This window comes from Prionailurus bengalensis, chromosome B2, assembly GCF_016509475.1.
Source record: "Prionailurus bengalensis isolate Pbe53 chromosome B2, Fcat_Pben_1.1_paternal_pri, whole genome shotgun sequence".
NCBI lineage: Eukaryota > Metazoa > Chordata > Mammalia > Carnivora > Felidae > Prionailurus > Prionailurus bengalensis.
In genome coordinates this window covers 22,374,760-22,401,112 of record NC_057349.1, presented here as the reverse complement: position 1 = coordinate 22,401,112, position 26,353 = coordinate 22,374,760, and the positions used below count along the sequence as shown (strand labels likewise).

Below are 26,353 nucleotides of genomic sequence, written 5' to 3'. Positions count from 1 at the left end.
TCCAAGGAAAGCAGACCTCTGAAGAAATTTCCACTAAAACAGTCAATTCTTGCTAATAATTTAATATCAAAAATGATGGGAATAAGGACAAATCATTGGTAATCTAACAAAATATTTGTCTGTCTTTGGAATGCAAATATATGAATGCAATTCATAACAGCAAGTGTTAGATGAGTTTGCATTGCCAGAAATTAAACCAATTGCTGATAGAGCAAAAATCAGCATAGAAAAATATTCTAGGCAATAAAATGCAGTCCATTTGGTATTAGTCTGCAGGTGGATGTACATACTCAATAAATGTTTATTCAAACATATATTTATAAATTGCTTACCATGAGCAAAGTAATATCATTTTACTGGAGTGACAAAGGTAGGTATACGAGATGTATATGATACATTTCCTGCACTCAGTGAGTTCATAATCAAACATCCAAGTTTAGGCTGTAATTTAAGTCAGAAAACTAATGCCACATGATGGTAACAGACCTAGAGCAGTGGATCAATGGTGGAGTCAGGAACGACTTTATTAAAGACATAACAACAAAAATAGAAGTTGAGGGATGGGCAAAAAGAATGACATGCACGTTGCATAATTATTAGTTCATATGTGCATTTAGAGGTGGATGATCATTTGCTTACTAGAGATGTTCATAGTTGTGTAATGAGCTAATCACTGCTTACATTTAAAAGCATCATAAAAGTGGGGTGCCTAGGTGGCTCAGTCGGTTAAGCATCTGACTCTTGGTTTCATTTAGGTCATGATCTCATGGTTCGTGAGTTCCAGTCCCGCATCAGGTTCTGTGCTGACAGAGCAGAGCCTGCTTTGGATCCTCTCTCTCCCTCTCTCTGCCCTTCCCCTCCTCCTGTGCACTCTCTCTCTCTCTCTCTCTCTCTCTCTCTCAAAATAAATAAATAAACTTAAAAAATTATTTACCAAAAAGCATCATAAAAACAATTGCACTCAAGCCTGGTGTTTATGACAATGACATAAATCAACTACATAAGTGACTGTGAAGAAAACCATGTTTAAACACAAGGATGTAAAGGAACCACATTCCAGGTTGGACTACTGGAGCCCCGCCTAGAGATGCCTGTGGAAGAAGGCGATTGTTCTTGACATCTCCCCATGGCCCAAGATACTCCAGTCTTCTCTCATTTTCTCTGCCAACTTGTCACCCACTGATTTACCTAAACATTTTTAAATGGAGGTAATTGTCAAGTATCTCTTCACTTGTGGACTGAAGGTGTACACGTTGGTCTTCCATGAATGACACCCATCCTTTGGAAAATGGCACAATGAGGGGATTTTGTCTAAAACATCTGTCTACTCTTGAACTCCAAAGTTTAACCCCAAACTCAGGGCATGTGCTCTGAATTTCACACTGTCTTCTGAATGGCCAAGAAATCCTCACTTTGGGGCTTCCTCTGAGCCTGCCTCCCAGCAGCTCCTAGTGGCCAAACATCTCCATGCTATACCCAATAAATAGCCATTTGGCCATTCATCCTGGGGCATCTGGTCTCAGCTAACAGTAAATAGCAAGAGCCTAATAAATCTACTCTTGCTAAAATTTTAATATCTGATAAAACTAATTACACTCCCTCCCACCTCCATAATCACTCTTTATGGAAATAATTCCCTTGGTTGAAATCCATTCACTGCACACAATTTGGAGAGGGAATGGTTATCTGTCTTCACCTCCCAATCAGTGGATCCTGTGTCCTTCCAAGACCTTTCCAGAATCTATGCCTGTCATCTGAATTCTACTGATTCCTCCCTGAGGGAAGAGATTAGGCAAAAGGAGCTTGGTTAAGATATTAATACACCTTATTCAGTCATTGTCATTATGCCTAATGTCAAAATAATATATTTGTGTTGTTTTAAGCCACTAAAATTATAATAATGTTTTGCATCAGCAATAGAAAGCTAAAAGAAACACAAAGTACACAGCTGGCATTTTGTGAAGATTCACTGAGCATCATTTTATGAGTGGTATTATTATCTGCATTACACCATACTTGCTCAGGTCTCCTTGGGTATGAAATAGGAGAAACCTCAAGGATGAGAAACACTATGAAGGTCGCAGGGGTCAGGGGCCAGGGGTCATCATAGGTATATCATGGAAGCAAAAACAATAAGTGAGATAAACCTAGATTCGATTGGAAAATATTGACAGGAGGTAAAATAGCAGTGAGCATACACAGGACCCAGGTTGTGATTTTTAAATACTATTTTCTATTAAAAGGAAGCAGAGCTCTTTGAAGAAATGGTTGATTTCAGGGCTGGGGCAGGGAAAATATGAGATGAGCTTGAGACGTCTTGTTGTGCCAGAAAATAAGGAAGAAAGGATACTGAAGCCAGTTGGAAGAGCTTCCAACTGGCAAAATCTAGGACAATTTGAACATCAAATTAATTAATGATAGTAACAGATTTAAGTAACCTGTTTAATTAAAAGAGGAAATCATGAATTCATACGTACATCAATCAATCATTGTATCAATAGAAATTGTGATGAATAGAAAACATTTCATAGTCTCAAGGTACTTTATTGTAAAGTACTTGTTAACTACAAAGAGAAAAAACAAGAACTTTGCAGCAGGGAACCCTGACAGACACCACAGTGTTGGGTTCTGAGATGTGCTGCCCAGAGTCCCTTCAGAAATGACAGACGTATCTTCAGTTTCTGGGAGTGATGCCAGAAAATGATCCTTGGTGGGTCAGCTCTCTTTGGGAATTGCCTAAGCTGAGAAAAACTGCCTATGAAGACCTCTTTCAGCTCCATATCTCTCCATGGGATCAGCTGTGGCCTTTGTTAGGATTGCTCACAGCTCAACCTCTCCCTCTGTCTAAGTATACCCAAGAGTACTCCCTAATTTCTTTCATACTGATTTCAAAGTCTACTTCTTGTGGAACCCAACTGCTATAGAATGAATGCTGGTATTCCGATCCCCCAAACTCTTATGTTGAAATCTAAACCCCAATGCAATGGTATCTAGAGGGAGGCCTTTGGGAAGTGACTAGTCCGTGAGGGTGGAACCCTCATGGATGGGAACAGTGCCCCTATAAAAGATCCTGGAGAGCTCCCTTACCCATTCCACCATGTGAGGACACAGTGAGAAGACAGCTGTCTATGAACCAGGAAGTAGGTTCTTATCAGACACTAAATCTGTCATCATCTTGATTTTGGACTTTTCAGCCTCCAGAACTGTTAAGAAATAAATGTCTGTTGTTTATAAGCCACCCAGCCTATGGCATTCTGTAGAGCAGCCCAAATAGACTACAACACCAACCTATGACAGTGCCTTAATCAAGTGATCAAAGTTAACATCATCAGTAATGGGACGTGTAAAAAAATTACATGCAGCCAGATAGGATTCACTGAGAAGAATGCAAAGTGCTTCTGTGTATTACTGCCAAAGATGCATAACCAGATTGTAATCATGAGGAAACACTAGACAAACCCAAATTGAGAAGCGTTCTACAAAATTACTGCCTTGGAAGTCCAAGAAAGTGTTTCAAACTGAAAAAAAAAAAAAAAACATGACATGACAACAAAATTCAATATGTGATTCTGCATTGGATCCTCTTGCTATAAAGGACATTATTGTGACAACTGGTGAAACTCAAATGGGTTCTGAAGAATAGATGATCACAATTTAATAATGTTAATTTCCTGATTTTGATAGCTATATAGGAGAACGTCTTTGCTCATGGGACATCAGATTGACACCTCTCTAATGGTTCTGAAAAAAAAAAGTGCTCTGTAGTGTTATTGTAAATTTTCTGTGCAGTGTTTGTTTCCAAATTAAAAAAAAATGCAACAACAGAACATGTTGTATCCACCGTTTGCACAATTATCCACATTCTTCCTTTCTTTCTCCTCCTCCTTCTCCTTTCCTTCTCCTTCTCCATCTTCTCCTCCTTCTCCTCCTCATCCTCCTTCTCCTCCTTCTCCTTTTCCTTCTCCTTCTCCTTCTTATTCTTTTTTTGCCATCAGTGATATAGATCTTCCAGTTTGCTATACTGAGCAATATTTGTGAAGCTTTCTTTCTCTGGAACACCAATATCCATTCTCCAAAAGTATGTGCTGAAGGAATACCCTCCTGGCTGCCTTATACCCCGTTAAAGCCTATCTTTAGCAACAGGCAAAATACAGCCGTTCCCTCAAGAAGCATCGGCTCTAGGAGAATACAGAACTGAGTGATTGGGAGCAAAATATCAATGAAGGGCTCAGCCCGTTGCATAATAATGCAACCAGACTCCAAGTCCAAAACAATCAATCTGGGGGTGGTTACTCAGTAAATCAATGAAATAGGGATGATGGAGCACCCAAAAGGCCAGGTACACTGTGGCATATAAATCTAGGGGAAATGAAGCAGAGAGCAATAACAGACTTCTAACTTCTGAAGATGATTACCTTAGAGTTGTGCCCTAAATAATCAGGACTGCAATTCTTTTTCTTGAAGTTTTATCTTGGTGGTTATAAACACAAATGCTGTCTTTATGAATCATCTTTATTTTTAAAATTTGGCTAACACTCCACTCAAGTGTCTTTGACATGTTTAAAGCAATTTGTTTCACAAATATGAAAGTTAGAAAAAATTGAAATGACGGAAATGAAGTAATGGAGACAGTGTGTCATTTTCTATCACTTAGAAATATGTTGCACAAATAAAAAAGTTGTTTGATGGAAAATGCCAATCTAGCTGTTTCCACTACTTCGTTTCCATCATTTTAGTCATAGGAACTTTGTTTTTGTCTCTTCCTGTGGAATTAACTGCCTCAGAATACTAAGGGCTCTTGTCTACCCTGTGTGCTAATTTTCTGGTGCACTTTACTGCATATATGTCAACCTAACTTTGAGATGCTGGACATCAAATGTGGCTTGTCTCTTTGGGAACCAGTTAGGGGATTGAGAGGGAAAGATATTTTGCCTTTGTATTTTCCCAGTCAAGGAAACATGACTTGAGATAGCATTCATTCTTATAAGTCCAAATGGAAAGCATAACACCTTTAATGGAAGAGTTGATATCATTGTGCTGACTGCTACTTTCCAAAAGAAATTCCTGCACATATGTTTCTCCCTGGAAACACCACAGCACAGTGTTGTACACACTTGATTAGCTGCTGGACTGCAAGAAGGGTCAACCCCACAGATTCTCATTCTATGGTGTCTGTCTCAGTCTGCTGGGGCAGCTAACAAAATGCCATAGACTGGCTGGCTTAAACAACAGACATTCATTTTTCACAGTCCTGGAGGCTGAGAAGTCTAAGATCAGGGCACGGACAGACTTGGTTCCTGGTGAGAACTCTCTTAACTTGCAGATGGCAGCTATGTCCTCACTTGGTGGTGGTGAGACATAGCACTGATTGCTCTTCTTCTTAAAAGGGTACAAATCCCATCACGGAGCCCCGCGGTCATGACCTCATTTAATCCTATTTCTCAAAGGCCCCAGCTCCAAAGATCGTTTCAATGGGGGCTAGGGCTTCAATATAGGAATTTGGTGGATGGATGGGGTGACACAAACATTCAGCCTATAGCAATGTCTGTCCCCTCTCCCTTACTAAAGGCCTTTGGGTTGTCCTTCCAGGACTTTTTTTTTTTTTTTAGCCGAGCTCCTCATACTTGGTCTCTTCCCTCAAGGAAGAATCAGTAGAATTCATCAGATTCTGAATACTAGCTTGTCCTAGCATTTCTCACCTGATGCTGGACCTGGGATCTAGAAAGGTCTTGGAAGGATAAAAGGTTCATTGAATGGGAAACAAAGACAGAAACCCATTCTCCTCTCTAAATTGTGTGCAATTAATGAAATTAAAATATGGCAATTTATTAATTTAAAACATTAGGGTATTATTTCTATGAAGAGTAAATATGGAGGTGAGGGGAAGCATAATTAGTCTTATCAGATATTTCAAATTTAGCAAGAATGGGTTTATTAGAATCTTGCCATTAGCTGTTAGCTGGGACCAGTTCCCTTAGAATGAGTTTCCAAAGGCTGTTTTCATGGGACACAGTATGGAGATGTTTAGTGATCAGCTGCTGCCAAGGAAGGCAGGTGCAAAGGAAGTGTCAGCATGTCAGCATGAGAACTTCTGAGCTGCCTGATGGGCAGTGCAAAATTCTTGATACATTTGGAAGACGACTGCCTCAGTTTCTTCATATGCAAAAGGTAGACTGTAATTGTAACTACCTCCTGGAGCTAGACCACGTGCACGGAGAATGATCATAGACCTGACTTGGGATTCCACACTGGTTAAGCCACACATGGACTTTGGCCCATTTATTCCACCATTTGTTCCCAGTATCTGTTAATGTCCAGTCCTAGTACGCTCCCTGGTGATCTGATTAAACATCCATAGAACTCAAGGCTGTCACTGCCACCCAGAACCCTGAGAGGTTATAGAGGACTGTAGCAGTACCTTGCACACTCCCAAAAGAGATCTGGAGAGAAGCTTAGTTCTTATCTGGTAGAGGGCAAAAGTGGCTGCCTTCCCTTTCAGCCCCCATGGGTAGCTCGGGTCTCTTTGCTGCTGCAGTGAGGAAGTACAAAGGAGCCCAAACTATGCCTCAGATGGCACACTGGGGCTTGCTTCCAGCTCTGTGCCTATTTGCCGATTTCTTGCCTCTGGGTCTTTCTCCCTTTGCTCTCCCTCATCTTGAATGGATGTCTCTGCTTGACCTCACCTATGCTGGAGGAAGTCATCATCTCACATCTGCACTTCCAAAGCCAGGTCGACCTGGCACCCCACTCAATCCAATGCTCTTGACTCATCATGTCTTCCCCATCTGAAATAGTTTTTCTGTGCCCTGTTTGGACACTTATTCCATTTTTTAACACCATGAGATTGCTCCCCTTCTCCCTCTACATTCCTCTTATTTTCTAGTAGCTTCCTCTTGCTTCAGCTCTGATTTGGCAATCATATATCCAAGGTTTGCTAAGGACAGTCCAGCTTATGCCTGTTTTCTTAGCACGTCCTCTAGTCACTCCCTCCCTCTCTCTAAAAAGTGTCCTAGGTTGGAGGATGCATTATAGGTCACCCTAGCTGTGATCCACTGAGCTCTAATAAGTCCTGGTTGACCTTGTGCAAGAATGCATTTGAACGTTTGTTTAGGGATGAACAGTTTCAAGACCTGTAAGACAAATGAGTTGGCCCAAGATGGCTATGATATTTTCCAGTGCCCAAATATTTATGAGTCTGTGATTTTATGAAAAGAACAAAGCTTTGGACTGCTTTACCTTTAACAATGAGCGGAGCAGGTATGCTCTTCAGAGAAGCCAATCCTAACTGCTTGGTGGGCATTACTCCTGGGCAATTCTCCTCCGTCAGCTCCCTGTTTCTGCCTTGAATACAAGCTCAACCCTCAGCCTCTTTAATTCCACATACTTTCAACTTATTGCACCCTATTTTTCTGCATCTCTTTGTGCCTGACTCCCCATGCTTTTCATCTTTTCTCTCAATATTTATTGTTGGAATATCTTATTTCCTCAGGACATTGCTCTCTGCAGAGTGTCAGCTAGTTATTCTGCAAAGCCAATTTGTGCAAATTTATAAACGGGTCAGTTGGATAGTATTATCTATCCTCACAGAGTATTTTCATTTCGTTAGGGGAGCTTCAGATATTATGCATTAATTTGAAGGAGTAACTATAATAGAGGAATTCAATATGCTGTTACTGGAACACTTTTCATGTCTCATCATATAGGCAGCTGTCTCTCTACCTGGCTATAGATTTGGCAAGTGGCAGATTTGGCAGGTGGCATTCGTATGTTGGTGAACATAATGTATGAGTGAGTGAATGTGATTGAAAATCTGTTATTATTATAATCCATTTTATTTTCATTCTACACATTCCTCCCCAGAAGCCTTTATTTTTAAAGCATATTTGGTTTACCAGTTTGAAGTGTGAGACAGTGATCACCTCTAGATTATCAAGGAAGCATGGATTGTAGATATCCCTGTCTCTCCTCCCCCTACAGGCATACTGGGTGAGTAAGTAAAAAGGATGTGAATATCATTCAAGTCTCTTATGCCCCGAGACTTACACCACTTATTGAGCCCCCTTTAAAATGCTCTTGAAAGCTGATGGTGACTTAATTGCATTCGATCACGTTAATGAGATTCTGATCTTTGACAAAAGATAGTTTTTCAGGGCTCATGTTTTAATCTGACATGATGAAGTGGACTGCTTAGGGACGATAATGATTCTGCTGTGTTGAGAAGCCTCTACAAGCCTCACCTCTACAAACCCAGTAGAAGGGCTCTGAATTCTATTTAGTGTAAACATTCACTAAGCAAACAATAAGTGGAGGCTGACTCCATAGGGTGAACACATTCCTTATGGGCTTGTCAAGCTGGGTCTCCATACCACCCTGCAAGCTCCATGAAACTCCAGGGTCCTCTAGAACCAGGGGAACCCAAACTAGATATAGCCATGAGATCTGATTCCATTCAGGATTTCTTTTTCATTAGAAACATGTGTACATCAGCAAAAAACTATGCTCTTGGACTTCAAAGAATGCTTTTCTCTCAACCTGGAGGGTATACACTTCTTGTCCCTCTTGTGACACTCCCAATTCCTTAAGGTCTATCTCAAGACCTGTCTGCTTTGTCCAAGACTTCACCCTTCCACTCGAGCTTAGGTCCCTCCTGCCTGACAAGTGCAATGCCTGCCTGCCTCTGTGACACATTTCTGGTAGAGAACTGTGTCAGTTCAGCCCTTGATTTTATACTATATGGTTTGTGTTTATCAGTTGTGGAATTCTTCCCACCTCAACTATAGCAAGCTCTTTAAAGACAGGAATGGTGTCTTAAATTCTCCGTGGTATCTCACACAGTGCCAGACACAGCAAAGTTTATGCATCAAAAACTCACTGAACCAGGGATGAGATGAGATATTATAAAGTCACCTACACAGAAATGGAAAGGAAGTAGGGAAATGAAAGAAGCTACATCAAGACCCCCTGAAGAAACTCCAACAGTACAGCAAAGGAGGCTTTAGGGGACCAAGATACACTTTAGCCAGAGATAGTCCAGGGCATTCAGAGAATCCAACCTGGCTTCCTGAAGGCTGAAGAAAACCTGTGAACGCATGCACAAGTTGCTATAACTCTTGCAACTCCCCTAACTGATGGGTAAATACCAAAACATTCACCCACAGGACAGTGTGTATGTGTGTAGGAGAGACAGAACAAGAGTCAAAGCAAGAGAAAAACAGAGAAAGAGATGGAGAGTTAAGAGAAATCACAAGAAAAGGTAGAAATTCACAAGGGCTGAGATACCGAGAAGAAACAAAAGGTGAAAAGGAAAGCAAAAGAGAGGTGCAGCTATTTATAGCTTGCCTTGTGGTCATCTAACACCTGTCTGGCTCTGGCTGCTGTTACAGTAATGTTGTATGAAGGTTATACTGCCTTAAGGAATACAATAAGGATTTAGCTTTCCTATACAGTTGCAATATTCAAAATAAGGCTGGTAATTGGGTCATCTTATTAGCAAGCAACTATCACTAAGGAGTTCCAAGAGCTTTCCAGTCAGTCCCTCGTCAGTCCATGTAACACACTCGTGGAGTAATGAGAGGGCACTGATTATGAACAATTAGCTCAGTTTTACCCTTTCCTCAGTGGACTTTCATTCCACTTGGACACTGTCTCTCTTTTACCAACCAGAGACTTTTTTTTTTTTTAATTTTTTTTCAACGTTTATTTATTTTTGGGACAGAGAGAGACAGAGCATGAACAGGGGAGGGGCAGAGAGAGAGGGAGACACAGAATCGGAAACAGGCTCCAGGCTCTGAGCCATCAGCCCAGAGCCCGACGCGGGGCTCGAACTCACGGACCGCGAGATCGTGACCTGGCTGAAGTCGGACGCTTAACCGACTGCGCCACCCAGGCGCCCCCAACCAGAGACTTAAGAGCAAAGTCTAACAGTGGGCACATTAATTTTCATTAAATGTTTTCCCCCCTCCTTTTTCACCCCTAACTTCACATACTGCAAGAAAGACTTAGAATTATATGGAAAAGCCCGGCAGTGCTCACACTGAATCATCCCTGAGTTCAGACCATGGGTTTCTGGTCACGTACAGTTTCAATTATGTGGGTGCTAATTAGTCAAGGTTATGAATTCTCATAAGTGAAAGAGGTCAATGTAAGACACAGCATGAAGACAGAAACAGAGGAGAGTGAGGGTAATGGCAAATTAGGGGAATAAAAAAGAGGGAGAAAGAGGAGGAAGAAGCCAGGCATCTGTGTGGGATTCTCGTTCTAAACTCCACAGTCCCTTACGACTGTGCCACACAGCACACTTGATATTATGAAACGCACTGGCAGCTCTATTGCCCTAAGGATCCCAAGCTTCACTTAGAATCTCCAGCTCTGCAGGATGGGATGTGGGTCACAAGGCAGGGCTGAGGGGCCTCCCTGCAGGTCTCTTGCACTAGAATATGGATGTAGATTCCTCCTACTTTGAGACTAAACAACCTCTGTCACTTCAGCTGGAACTGTAGGCAAATAATTCCCAGCAGAACTTGGCCTGTGGGTTGTCAGGCTTTCTATTTGATTAATTAAGCTGTCAGCATGGATGTTGTAAATAATGGATATTTTTGTTTGGAGGTTCAATGGTCATTACCTTTGCTTTGCTACCAGGAAAGAAAAGAGAGAGCAATGGCCTCCTATTTGCCTTTTTGACAGCATGTTCTTATTTGGTAATAGTCCTTCATTGGAGAACCTCACTCAGTGCCACTGGTCCTGACTACATAGTCTCTGAGGGCTCACCCTGCCATCTTCTCTCTCACTGCCCTCTCTTCAGACCCAGGGTGAGGGTGGGGCATTACCAGCGGAATACAGAATAGTGGGAAATTGATCCCATAGAAAGCTGCAGAAGAGTCACCTGTATCTAGAGTCAAGCTAAGCTAGTGCCTCAGCAAAGGTACCCATTTACAGGTAGACAATCACGGAATTTAGAGGAGAATAAATGGATTAATACACCAAACAACATAACTAGGATTAATTTTACTATTTTATTACAATCTTGGCCATGCATCTGCCTTCTAAAGGGGCTGAAGTGGACAGACCACTGAGCTAAGATTCTGATCATCTGAGGGGAAGCTAGGGACAGGGGATCTCCCCTCCCCTGCTTAACCCTGGGTCAATCCCTCAATCCTTGTGCACTTAAGTTTCCAGATTTTTCAGTGAGGCTTACTCCTACCCTCCCTGCTTCCCAGTGTTGTTGTGAGAGTAAGAAGAATGCTTTCATATACATTATATCCTTTAATCCATAAATAGCTGCCAGAAGTAAATATTTTCAGGTAAGAAAACAGTCACTTGGGGGTTCAGTGATTTTGTCATTGTTCTAAGTGGTGAACTGGGACTCTCACTGGGTCTGCCTGACCCCAAAGCCTCCCCATCCACTGTGCTGGTTCCCACCCCCTTTATCAGAGGAGCTATCATCCCTGACGTGACTCCATGCTTGGCAAAGTATCAGTCGCTGTAGCACACTCTTTTTCCTCAGACCATAGTATATTACTTTACTACAGGTGAGTCTTATTTGACCATGAAAAAAAAAAGAAAAAGAAAAAGAAAAACAAACCAACCCACAATTTTACTACTTCTTGTTATAAGGTAAATTTTTAAAGAGGAAAAAATCATATAGAATGATGTATTGCACATTTACTCTGTCATCCAATAGTAACAGTCTTTCTCCCACCCGGCCCAAGTCTCTTACTGCTGTCCCTGACAACAATCTCAGCCCTCCAATTTATCTTTCATGCTCTGCTACAGTAATCTAAAAAGAAGACACTTACAGCTTTTTAATATACTCCTTTAAAAAAATCTTCCACAGAGACTGTTTATAGAATAATATCTAAACTTCAAGTCAAGGCATAGGAGGCCATCAATATGTTTCCAACTTTTCTTTCCCCACTGAACTTCACATTATTTTTTCTAGAATATATACTTTCCCATTTCATGGCATTAACTCCTACTCATCCTTTGAGATCCAGCACTTTCTGGGGGACTCTTCCAACTAGTCACACGGTCAGTCTCTCTCTCCAAGATGCTTTCCAACCATTGTGCTCAAGATACAGGCATTCAGCTCAACTCTTAGTGTGCTGGCTGTCCCCTCCAGACTCTTTGGGAGCAGAAAATGAACATATATTACTACTCCAACCCCAATATAGTGCTTTGTACATGAAAGGTGTTCAGTAAGAGTCCAATAAACACATTAAAAAGGAAAGTAAATTGACTTTATGGTAACAGAAGCCAAACAAAAATCTGGCAAATAAATATATACAAATGTAAAAAGAAAAGTAAAGTAATCCTTTATGAAAAGAAAATTTGGTGAACAGAAGTGCCAAATTTATTAGTTATTTTAATGTTGGCACAAAATCTAAAGTATCAAAGAGAAAAAAAAAGCAGATAGTATATTAACTTACCATAACCCATAGACTACAGTATTTTGTAGAATTAAGGTAATTTGTAACAGTAGCTCAGCCTCTCCTAGACTGAGTTGTGCATTTTTACTGAAGGGTGTTATGAAAATAAAAACATGGTAGAGTAGTGTTTATAGGAAGACAATTTGGGGAAGCTAACGGCTAAAGAAGATTTGCTTTTTAACGCTGTGTATCCCCAGAGACTTTAAAATACTAATGTGTGCTGGGACTCTCCAAGAAAAGGTATGAAACACAGCATGACCTAAATGCATTTGACCACTTTTTTAAGGAGTCTTTCACATGACACGTGTTCATAGAGAACACACTCTGGGAAACATTGTCCTAGTTTCTTAGATGCCATTATTTGTCACTTCACAAAGGCTTAAAAATGAACATACTTATAGTCAATGCAGAAACACACAGAAGGAAAAATTTGAAATGACATCCCATATAAATGCTGCTTCAAAATGATGGAATGGGTGTCCTATTTTTATTAAAACACAGCATGAGATAGTAGAGAGAGCATAGGCTAAGAAATAATTCTCTAGATCTTATCAGCTACATGATTTGGGGCAAGAAATATCTTGGCAGAGAAACTGCGCTATGTCTATGAAAACCACAGATGGTGATTTTTTTTAATGTTTATTTATTTATTTTGAAAGAGAGAGTATGAGTGGGGGAGGGGGAGAGAGAGAGATTGAGAGAGATTGAGAGATAGAGAGAGAGAGAGAATCCCAAGCTCTATACTTAGCATGGAGCCTGACGAGGGGCCCAATCCCACGACCCTGGGATCATGACCCAAGCAGAAATCAAGAGTCGGATGCTCAACCGACTGAGCCACCCAGGTGCCCAATGGATGGTGACTTTATCTGGATTCTCTGAGCCAAAAATCTAAAGGGAACCAGAAGTCTTAAAGGGTCTGGATGATGCTTTCAGATATAAGACACGGTTCTTTGCACTCCTCAGCTCCTGCTATACCGGCTCACCTCCTACATCTTTGAGAAACTTGAGGTTATCAGGCATGATCAGTTTCCTATCTTTCTACCTAATGCAGTCACATTCTCCCATATCTTTTTCTCAACACCCTCAGAGGAAACAGATTCTTCTTCCTAGACAATCCCTCATCCATGTCTCTTCACTTCTTCCAGCATTCTCCATCAGCCACCAGCGTTTCTCTTGATTGTTGAGGATTCCTCATCTATTGGCTCTGTCCCCCATGGCTCCCTTCATGTTCAAGTACCTCCAATCATAAAAACCCAAACCAAAACACCACCTTATCTAACCTACATTCTTCTCCAGTTACTATCCAAATTGTCTTTTCTTCTCTTCCAAAAGGATAAGTCCACATTTTCTATGCCCACTTTTCACATCTCATTTACTTTCAAACCATTAAAATTTGGTTTCTCCCTGAGTAACCAGTGCCCCCATAATTGCTGAGTCCATTTGGAAGTTCTTATGTCTCTGCATCTCCTTGTTGTATTTGATAAAGCTGGTCATGCTTTCTACTTTAAACACCCAACTCTCTTGGATTTGGTGACACGGCACTCCCTGATTTTCCCTTCTACTTATCTGTTCACGTGGTCTTTGTCTCCTCCAGGGGCTGTAGTTCCTGGACTGATTCCTTAAGAGTTGTTCGCTCTCAGGATTTGAGCCTCAGTCTGCTTCTTACCTGATTTACTTTGTCTGAATGATTTTGCCACCCATCTATAATGTATGAAATCCAAACCAAGTCCCTAAGCTTCAGCCACTGTCTATTGGACATGTTTATCTGGTAGTCCCTCAAGTACTGCAAACTCAGTAGGTTCAAACAGAATCCCATTTATGCCTCCACTGTTTCATTGGTGGAGGTAGTCTGCATTGTGATTAGGAGAGAATGTCTGGGATCAAATTGTAGCCCCAGCATTCTCCAGATGTGACCTTGAGTAAGTTACTTATACTCCTCCAACACTCATCTCATCTGAAAAATGCGGATGACCTTAGTCCCATGCCCACAGGGGTGCCTAAAGCATTAAATGGAAAGTACACAGAACCTCTGCACAGTTCCCAGTGCTGGTGAGTGAATTATCAGTGGGAACCACTATCATCATTACTGTTTCCCACACTCACCCTTTTCTCCCAATTTCCCTGCATTCTTTATCTCATTTGGAGTTGCCAGCCTCTATTGTCATAGTCACACAACCCAGCAACCTGGGAGCTGTACCTGACTCTTTCCACCCCTCTGCCTGTACAGACTGCCAATCACAAGTCCTGTGGATTTTGCCACCCAAATGTTCCTCAAATCCCATCCAACCTCTCCATTGCTACAATGACTGCCCTAATCCAGGTTCTAACCCTCTCTCCAATCCTGAACCCCCCACTGAGAAATTTTGATGTCACACCCATCCTTAAGATGCATCAGAGTCTGACACCCCAGACTGGCTTTCCATGAATGCTATTCAAGAAATGCGTGGAAGAGAAATATTGAAGCATTGAGGATATTTCAATGGTTTATGTGATTAAGAATGCAGAATATAGGGGCTTCGGGTGGCTCAGTCAGTTGACCATCCAACTTAGGCTCAGGTCATGACCTCACGGTTTGTGAGTTTGAGTCACACATCGGGCTTGCGGCTGTTTCCTTGCTCTCCCCCCCCCTTGCCCCTCCCATGCTCATTCTCTCTCTTTATCTCTCTCTCTCTCTTTCAAAAATGAATAAAAAATATTAAAAAAGAAAAAAAATTCAGAATATGTGCAATTGATATTATCCTGTAAACACCTGGGCTCAGGATGAATACCCTCAGTGTGCTGTCAGTGAGCTGCACTCTCAGACTCATGGGATGGTGAAGCTGGAAGGGGCTTGCTAACACACACCACTGGGTGTCCACCAGTATCCACTCTTAGCACTCCCTCTCCCTCTCCTCTGAAGAGACTGAAAAAATGAAATAATCTAATGGTTTCTCTTACAGATAAGGGTGGCAAATGAGACATGAATAGTTCGCTGAACCAGTTTGCTTTCATTGTCCTGATGGGAGGAGCAGGACTTGCTGAGGCCATGCCTCCCCTCTTCTTTCTGTCATCACCAGAAATATGAAGCTTGGAGCTGGGGGAGCCACCACGGGACTGAGGAAAAGGCAAGAAAATCTGCCAGGTGCTGGCCTGCACACCTTGGGCTGTGTGATTGGGCCCAGGGAGGAAGGAACTTGCTCATGAACGCTGTCTTCTCCTTGGAGGGCTAATTGGGTAGGGCTGCTTTGAGGGGGATGGCTGGTAAGGAATCCAGCTCAGAATTCTTTCCTCAGAATGACTTTCTCTCAACAGAGTATCAAACAAGAAGGAGACCCCATGTTAAAGTATAACAAAGTGTCACCATCAGCTATTCCTAAATTTTCATGGCTGCAGCTACAGGTTAGCAAAATCTATAATTAATCCTGCTCCATTCCTTTCATGATATGTCATGGCTTTAGGCTCAGAGGTGGAAAGAAAGAAAAGGTTCCATAGACCTTACTGGGAACATTTTTCAGCCACACCCCACCTCCTCAAATCCATTAACACATCCCACCAAACTTACAGAGATGGCTGTGCTCCTCCAGCAACTAATGAACACAGTTATCAAAGCATGGAGACCATCTGTAGCTCATGCATGGAAAGCCCTAGCCAAGAAGATGCACTAATTCCCCTGTTCACTTTCTCTAACCAGAGGATCCAGCAAAGGATTAAGCTGGGACCATCTGACAGAGTCTATTTATTTAAATATTTAAATATAAAGAAAGGGGTGCCTGGGTGGCTCAGTTGTTTAAGCATCCGACTTTGGCTCAGGACATGATCTTGCAGTTTGTGGGTTCAAGCCCCGCATCAGGCTCTGTGCTGACAGCTCAGAGCCTGGAGCCTGCTTCAGATTCTGTGTCTCCCTCCCTTTCTGCCCATCCCCTGCTCATGCTCTGTCTCTCTCTCTGTCTCTCAAAAATGAATAGATGTTTAAAAAAATAAAAATAAATATAAAGAAAGAAAAAAAACTTGATTTAAAGGCAGAATCACTTATAAATAAATCATATGCCTTAGGCTCTGAAGACAGTAACAAAAGGAAACTTCAGTGGCACAGGGGTGGCTCAGTTGGTTGAGCATCTGACTTCAGCTCAGGTCATGATCTCATGGTTTGTGAGTTCCAACCCCGCATTGGGCTCTGTGCTGACAGCTCAGAGCCTGTGGCTCCTCTGTCCCCCTCTCTCTCTGCCCCTACCCTGCTTGAGCTTTCTCTCTCTCAAAAAATAAACATTTAAAAAGGAAACTCCCGTGAGTTAACACATCCCAGTTCATCTTACATAAAGTCACGGGGGGGGGGGGGGGGGGGGGGGGAAGAGAAGGTAACAATAATAAGGAACTGAATGCAAACTGGAAACAATTAAGTGTAAAGTTACTTTTTTATGTGTTTTTAACATAATAATAGCTAGCTCTAGGCCATGGTTATATTCTTTGAAAGTAGTGCATAAATTGATCTGTGCTGATAAATCTAATCGTGTTATAAACACTTTAAAATAAATATTTGAGATTTGTTATGTGTTGTTTATTTTTTACAAAGTATTCTCTTTTCTGTTTTTTTAAATTTTTTAAATGTTTATTTATTTTTGAGACAGTGAGAGGCAGAGCGTGAGTGGGGCAGGGGCAGAGAGACGGAGGCATAGAATCTGAAGTAGGTTCCAGGCTCCGAGCTGTCAGCTGAGAGCCGGACGTGGGGCTTCAACTCACAGAGCATGAGATCATGACCTGAGCTGAAGTCGGATGCTTAAATGACTGAGCCACCCAGACGCCCATCTCTTTTCTGTTTTTTAAATCACTACTTCCACTTTCTATGTTTCCTGAAATGGAGGTGCACCCACATGTATAAGACTTTGCTCTTAATTTCATTTCCAGTGCACATTTGACACATTTCTTCTCATTACAGTAATCACTTTTAAAATCCAATTTTCATGGTTTTATTCAACCCTATTGAAAGAAATACTGCATTTTAATAGAAAAATCTCTGAGCCCCATGAGCGTCCCACAATGTGCTTTTTTTCACTCTTGGTCCTACCACTGGTGGTGAAACCTCGGGCGGTCATAGCACCCCCTGAATGACCTGGGATGCACAAAGGAGACTGCCTTGGATAAATCCTCTATCATTGGTCTTTTACAGCCCTTTAGAAATGTGTTTGAATTCTCATGCACTAAATAGTAGACTCTGGAATTTTGCTAGTTTTCTTTCCTTGTTTCTGCAATAAATTTGGAAATACAAAATCCTCAAATGTAATGATGCCTGTTATGGGCTACACGCATTGGAATACAGCTTAACTCTGAAAGTACACATCATGGGCTCTAAGAAGGATTTAGAATACGTGTTGGTTTTTAAAATATATAGATTTTTATCTCAAAGGCAAATTTGCTATGCTTCCCCCATCCCACCTTTTTACTGAAGGAAAAAAGTCCTTTGTAAAAGAGTTCACATGCTCGCTGGGGGGATGCTGTGGTAGTGCCCAGACCTTCTCCCTCAGGACTAGGCATGCTGTCCCCGTGGCTCCCAGCTCTCACTAGGAACCCGACCTCACACTCATCGTGTCAGTTTTCCTAAGACTTCCATTATCATAGCTATTTTCTGAACGGTCTGTGGAAAGAGCCTCAGACCTCAGTCAAGTCCACTTCAGGGACAAAGGCTTCCTCCCTCCTTGCACTAAATATTTGGCTGGAAGGAGATACAATTCCTGTGTAGTTGGAGCAAAACTGGGGATGGAACTTCAAAAGTGTGTTTGTTGACTCGCATGGAGTGATCATTACATTATAAAGGTGTGAAGGGCATTTTAATCGACTCTACTCCAAACAAATGTGCATACACACACACACACACACACACACCCCACACTTGAAGGAGATAAATGCACTTAGGGAAATAAATAAAAATAAATTTTCATCAGATTTAAAAATACTGTGAAAAATATTAGCTGTGGAGTCTTTTCTCACCTGAAGTAATTGTATTAAAAAATATGAACAATAACAGTCTGCTCCCTAAATGTAATGAAATTGTGGTTATTACATTTCACTTAACATACAGGAATAGTGATTTAGTTTTTCTTTCTCTTACCCCACAATTGGGATAATAAACAGTTCTGCCCAGAACCCACACGTCATACTGATGATGTTCATTCTGACTCAGGGATCTCTTTTCTTCCTTTCCCATTTCCACTCTGGCTTCAACCAATTTCCCCACATTTATGTATGAATTTGCACTGTAAATGAAAGTGAGTACAAACCATATACCTTGAGTAGTTAGGGGCCAGAGACTTTTTTTCTAAGGAAGTGCTGTTTATTTTTAGTTCTGATTGTATTATTTGTAATTTCTTTATATATATAATGCATATGTATAAATATAGATGTATATATAAATTACACATATACATATGTACACATATGTATATCTCCACATAGATCAATAATTTTATCTAGATGCGTACATATAATGATATCATCATGCTTGCTTTTTTTCTCTCTTCCTCACTAGTTTCCCCTTTCCTTTTGCTTCTCCCTCCTTCCTACCCTCCCACCAAGGAATGCCTATCATCACCTATGTGTGTGCTTCTTACTCTTTTTTGCACTCACAACACTCTATTGACCTATGCATGAACACAGTTGCATGTAGAGAAGATCATAGGTACTCCTCCATATTTTGCTTCCTCGATACTACCTCTGTTGAAATCATCTGGCATAGGTCTAATTCATTCTTTTTTTAAAAGTAACAATTCATTGTGTGAATATATCCACCATTCCATTATTAAGAGATTTTTTTATTTTTTGCCACTATAAATAATGCTGCAGTAAATAATAGCCATCTTTATAAACTAGATTTTAAATACCTATGGTATGGATTTCTAAGAGTGGAGTTGTTAGCTCAAAGGCATATGTCCTCTTAATATCCTGAAACTGATAATCCTAAAACTGATCCTGCCAAATTGCATTCTAAGGAGGTTATGAAATTGTACATTTATATCAGCAATGTGTGTTTTTCTAGACATACATGCCAGCAACAGATATTACAGTTTTTCTAAATTTTTGCCTGTTGGATATAAATGACTTTGGCTTTCCCAATCCCAATGAATTTGAGCATGTTTTCATATGATTACAGGTTATATGGATTTTCTCTGTTTTGAATTGTTTCTTCATATACTTTGTCTATTTTTCTATTGCTTGTCTTCAGATTGTCAATTTGTAAGAGATTTTTTTCTACATTAACCTTTTATCTCATATGTATGTTCTGAATATTTTTCCAGCTCTATCTTTTATCCATTGATTTCACTTGTGATATTTATATTTTGGTCATTTGTTCATATATATGGTCACTTATGGTATTTTGGTATGTATAAACCAAATATATATACATGTAAAATAATATATATAATTACACATGTATAGATAAATATATTAAATACAAAAATATGTCAAGTGCATATACTTACATGTAACAAATATATACACCCAATAAAATATACATATATACTAAAATACCGAGATGTAAAATACGTTATTAAAACAACAAAAAAAAGCCAAAAAGTCCATGTACTTTTCTTACTCCATGAAACCAACAACTATGTTACATAATCTTACATACTGAGATCTATTTCTGGATTCTCTATTCTGTTCCACGAAACACTTCTGATAGTATGTTCTAATAGATACTTCTTATAGAAAGTGCTCTACTATTCATTCTTTCTTTGTATCATTTTCTTGATTATTGCCAAGTAATTACTCTTACAAATGAACTCTGTTATTTTATTCAAGACAAAAAAAATCCTCTGTTGTGATTCCAATTGGAAATGCACTATGTTTATATACTAATTTGGGGAGACTTAAAAAATGGAGATATCACATGCAAAACCATATTTGTCTTTTCATTGGTTTTTCATGTCTCTTTTTAAGATTTAATAGCTGCTTTATTTGCACTGTGTGTCTTGGTTTTTAAAATTTGTTTTTACATTTCATAGTTTTAGTAAGTTTTATATGTGGAATATTTTTTCTTATTTCTATTTCTAGGTCCTCACTGCTAAAGAGAAAGGCTATTGACTTTTTAAAATTTATTTTATATCCAGCCATCTTACCAGTTTTAACACTGTGCTTTTTTTCTTGAATCTGTTGGGTATATACATATATATATATATATATATATACACACACTATCATAGCATTAGCAAAATATGTAATTTTATTCTTTCCCAGTATTTATAGGATATTTCTCTTAAATTGTTCCTTTGCTGAAATCCTTAAAGCAATGCTTAACAACAACAACAACAACAACAACAACAAAAGAATGACAATAACAGGTATCTCTGCCTAATTTCTGATTATAATTAAATGAATTTTTTGCCACTTAGGATACCAAAAGTTGTTGGTTTGGGGTAAATAATCTTTATTATAATTGAGGAGATTTCTTTTACTTTTATCTTATTTAAAGTCTTTAAAAAAAACAGCTGCTGAGTTTAATATGTTCCTTTCAGTGAGTATTAGTTTGATTGCCAGGTTTTTATTTTATTTATATATAGGATTATATGGACAGCTTTTTTGATATCGAACCATTTTTGCTTTTTTGTGCATGTGTTTACTTGCTATATTTGTAATGTCTAGATAAATATTTACTAAAATATGTCAAATGTTAATAGCTATAACATAAAGGATTCCAGGATAAAATTAATTGGGGAAACACTGAACCAAACAGATTTAAATGGTACCTTCCTGAACTGTTAAGCTAATGTGTATTGTCAACCTACAAAAGGAGATTAGAGTATAAATGTTTAGTGAACTTTATTTGATGGTCTATATTTTATGAGCCATTACACGGGAGCAGTTTAGAGCAAAGCAAACTTTGGGAAATGCTTGTATGGAGATTATATACTAAGAATTTCAAATAATACTAAGAATTGCAAATAATTTTGGTACATAAAACCAAATAAATCATAAGAGTAGAGCTGATAAACTAAAAGCCACACTATAGGATTGCAAAGCCATTTGTGAAAAATAATTTAATTAACTAACATTTCGTATTAATTATACTCACTTTTAGTATGTAAGAATTTTACCAGGGTAGGCCCAAATTATTGGTGTTTGGCATTATACAGACCCATCTTAGAATATAAGGTGGTCCTGGAGCTGGATATGGTCCCAGGTCCAGCCAATTGTCACAGTATAATTCTAGGAAATAACACAATTGCACCTGTATCCCTTTCTACTATGCAACCCATGATATCATGACAATCATGATGTGATGACATAGATGGACTATCATGACATGACTTATGTGTGGCACTTACCAATGACATATTCCACTCTGAAGAAATCCTTTCTGGGGTCGTATGGACGATTGAAGTCAATCTGAATGAAGAAAGACTGTCCTCTACGTACAATCAGGTGGTTGTTTTCATACTTGTCAGTGTGGTGGTCCACTTTGTTGCTGTCCCATCTCTCCTTGAACAGGTGAACATTTGTGACATTAAGGTAGTCTACACACATAGAAAACAAGGGAAACCATTGAGTAACTTTGGTTTAACCACAAACTAAAAAAAAAATAGATTGTTTTTTCTTGAAGAAGCAAGTTAATGAGGCCTGTTAGATAGAACCCTCTACAGGGGCTGGTGGATTTGGGGGTCAGTCTCTTGTGACATTCTTGTTCTAACAATGACTTTAAAAGCTTCCCCCCCTCTAATCTCATTTTATACCACAGGGCACTTTTGTAGGATAGACAGAGCAGTGTTGATGATGCCTCCCATACAGGTCTAGGTACAGAGAAACTAGGACCAGAGTTCAAGTCTTCACATTCCTACACTCACACTTCTTTCATGATGGCAGGTGGTCACCATCATGACTACCAACTCACTATGTCACTAACTAGGGATAAGGAGAGTATAGCCACTTCAATTTTCTTATCTTTAAAAAGGGAAGAATCAAATATGATAAACCCTCAAAGAGATGTTACAAGGACAAAGTTAACCTTTAACCCAAAATTCTCCTCTTACTTTAGAAAGGGTCAAAAACCTCCTTTTGTTATTTCTAAAAGTAGATCTGATTCCTCAAAGGCAAGAAAGAAAAGAACAAGTGTGGAGAAAGGATGCTGACATTTCATTGAGATACATATAACGGTTTCCACTTTGAACATGCAGGAACAAGCTTCACATTTCCCTAGCTCCTAAATGACCAGTCTGGAAGTCAAACCATGGTATGCTGAAAAAATCTATAGGTTTTTCCTTTGGTTTTTGGAATTGGGAGAGTATATGTCAGTTATACACTTATTTGAGACATGATAGCACCAGGTAACAGTTAGATCCCCTCCCACATTTCTCCCGTTCCCTCTGCAAATGATCACTCAATGTGGAGGTCACTCTACCCATCTACATTGTAGTTTGCAAGATCTAGTCTAGAGACAGATTTCTGTGCTCACACTTGGAGTTCTAAAGGAGAATTCATGAGAGAGGCTGGTGGGGGTACACTAGCCTCCTGCCCACCCACCCTTTCCCTGAACCCACCTGTTGCATACTTTGCCCTCACGGCTGTGAACACAGGGTGCACAGCTGCTGAGTCTGTATCATGCTGGAGCATCACCCTCAAAGACTCCAGTGCCTTCCTTTGCTTTTACACAGGAATCCTGTGTAAAAGGACACCTGGTCCCCTCTGAACCCATTTTTGTCTCATAGGTGAAATCAAGAAGTTGGACTCATTAAGATACTCTCCAGTTCAAAAGTCTAGGAGTTCCTGAAACATTCTTCATTAATTCAAAGTCCAGGTAATCCTGAGTTTGAATCTCAGGCGTCTTAATTACTTAGGTAAGGGATGTTGCCTCATAGCAGCTGAGTTTTTTCTCACCTTTCAAATGAGGATACTAAAACTTTGAGAATTTCTACAAAGATTCAATGACATAACATGATGACGGCTCTCATACTATGCCTGGCATATAGTGGGGCCATAGTCTTACTTGTGGAGAGCTTAAATATAAACTCTGATGGTCGGTGTGATGCTCAGTGGGTTACTGTGACTGTGATATTACAGCACATAGAAAGTGCAAGATACAGTTTTATTTTTACCCCATCGCAGAACCCTGAACATGGTCCCCTGAAGGGCACTTTCCTTCCATTATGCTGTGGGTGGAAGATGTTTAATTCTCTAGACCTCTCTCTTCTAAGCTGCCTTTCCCCTAAGTTCTCTGACCTTATTAAGGTTACAGTCCCCAGTGTTAAGCCAACTTCAGAAAGAGCTAGAGAATCATAAATGTCTTAGTTGAAAAGGACCTTAGTAATCAACTCATCTGGTCATCTTTCTTCACACTGTACCTTTCCATAACGTTTCATTTTGTTTAAATGTCTAAAAACTTAATCCTCAGAAATGGGTTTAATCAGGTCTCCATCAGCATGATTGGAAGGAATGCACTGATATAGCCTCACAGAATCTCTGAGGGCAAAGGCACTTTCTAGAGCATCTGATAGACCTACGTACTGCATGAAACATCTTGAAAGCCCGAATGCTTAGGCTTTTTGTCTTCATCTGAATGGGAAACCCACTATCTTGCAAGGCGAACAGTCCATTTTTAAACAATTTTAATTATTTGAAAAACTCCCGTAAGATGAACTGACATTTGCTTCCTTGCAATTTTTCTAACAATGGATCCTGGTTCTGACTTCTGGATAAATATAGAATGCATTCTATTCATTTCATCTGGTACTCCTTAGGTATGTAAAAGCTTCTATTCCTTTGACTAAAACATTCACCATTTCTTCCACTGTTCTTTTCCAGACCTTTTACCCACTACTTTGTTCTGGAATATATTCCATTTTATAAATTCCCAATGAAAAACAATGAGACCACTACATCTTTCCAAATAAATAGTATATTTCTGTTATTTCAGTCCAAGATATCATTAGTATTTTAAATAGTTCTATCTTGTTATTGATCAACGTGAAGCACCTGATAAAGAGAAAGCCTTAAAAATACATTGTGATGTCATTTCTATGATTAGGATTCAATCTAGACCCTTAGAAACCACTCACTTATGTTGCTATTTAGCCATATCTATGCAAAGATTTTCTTCTTTGTAGCTCAGTGTTAAGGTTTTACATGTATCTATGTTGAATTTCGTCTTATTGCATTTGGTTAATTGCTCCAAGCTTTTAATGTAATTTTAGACCCTAAGCATATATTCCGTGTATTTAATACTCTCCCCAACTTGCTGTCCTCCAGGAATTTTATGTGTGTCATTTTATGTTGCCATTCAAGATATGAATATAAATGCTGGTTAGGTCACTGCCTAGTAAATACAACCTAGATAAATAAGCAGTGGTAGATACTAAAAATTGAAAAGATAGTTATGACATGGCACCATAAATATTCTGATAAAGTGGTACAGGGTATTTGATGGAGGAGGGTATCTGGAAGGTATAGGGAACCTGTAACCAAGATTTGGCAGGGGGTATTAAGGAAGCTCCTTGGAGGAAGTGAGGTATATAAACAATGGTCAGAAAGGTGAGCAAGTTTTCCAGGTAGAAAAAGGGGTGGGGAAGGATGTTTCAGGGAGAGAGGAGGATGAGTGAAGACTGAGGCAAGAGAGTGCGTAGTTTACTTAAGAAATTGAAGCATGATTGGTTGGCTGGAATGTGCTAGTGGGACCACAGAGGAAAAGTAAGCCGGAGCCACTCATGCCAGTCCTGTAGATCATGTGAGTAATTTGGATTTTAACGACACTGGGGATCCAGTGAAAAATCTGATACAGCAAAATGACATGATTAGATTTATGTATATAAATTTCAACTGCTTCTGGTGACAGAGTAAGAAAAGGAATGGATGGTGGCAGTGTTGGAGGCAGGAAGGTCGGCTGAGAGTCTGCTATGGCACTCCAGGTGAAGGATGGGATGAGTCTAGTCTGCCTCCAGGTGATGAAAGCACTGGTTCTGGAGCACTGCCAGGATTTGTCTCATCTCATCCCACCACCTCTTCCATGATAATGTGCCCCTGAAAATAAGTATATTGGCTTTATGCCTTGGCTTCCCAAGCAGCCTTGCCAAAGGGAAATATAAAGCTAGAAAGACAAATTCAAGGTTTTTTGTTTGTTTGTTTGTTTGTTTTGTTTTAATATCTGGCTCTCACTGGTTTTATTCTTATTGCAAATGAAAACTCTGGCTTTCTAGTTCCATGAACTTGTCTAATGAATTTGGTTAATGTCTAGTGAGTCTGGTTAAAGTCAGTCTATCCCTGAAGTAGTGAAACACAGTACTACTTCTGTGGGGTACTGATATCTATTGGAAGAATAAGAGTTCCACGGTTAAACCAGTTTGGGAAAATGCTGCTTAACCAAAGTCAATCAGGATTCTTGAAGGATTTATGGGAGACTTTAATATATCGATGTGCACTGTAAATATCCTATAGGTGCCATGTTTTCCAAACTTAAATGCTCATGGGGACTATTTTCTGTGGAGTTCAGTGTTTTGCAGAATATGTTCTGGGTGATGCTTCACTACTTACTAATTGTGCAACCTCAGAGAAGTTATTTAATCTCTCTGAGCTTCAGTTTTCTTTCCTTTAAAAAGATAATGGAATGTTTGCTTTACAGGGTTCGTGTAGGGATTAAATGAAAAAATGTATATAAACTGCTTTAGCACAGTGTCTGGCCCTAGCAAATTCTCACAAATTATTTTCATTGTATTATCATTGTCATTACTAAGAGAGGAGAATAGCCTAGTGGATAAGAATATAGATTTTCGAGGCAGATTTTCTGGACTCAAATCCCAGTTCTGGCACTGACTATCACCATGACTTTGGACCAGTTATACAAACTTCCTGTGCCTCCATTTTATCACCTGCAAAATGGGGAGGTGTATTCTGAGAAGACAGGCTTGCTTTTCTTTTCTTGCATTGCCACAAGTGGATGAAATAAATTTCCCCTCCTTATTCCCCTCCATATT

The 26,353-nt window shown here is 39.8% G+C and overlaps 1 protein-coding gene across 2 annotated transcripts in view; it reads right to left on the bottom strand.

Moving 5' to 3' along the window:
• Nucleotides 1–26,353, bottom strand: part of F13A1 (coagulation factor XIII A chain) — a 251,342-nt gene that overhangs the window by 216,269 nt on the left and 8,720 nt on the right. For both annotated transcript variants that reach the window (XM_043590884.1, XM_043590885.1), the window contains exon 3: nucleotides 21,722–21,910. In XM_043590884.1, coding sequence (XP_043446819.1) covers nucleotides 21,722–21,910 — 189 coding nt within the window. The remainder of the gene's footprint in view (nucleotides 1–21,721; nucleotides 21,911–26,353) is intronic.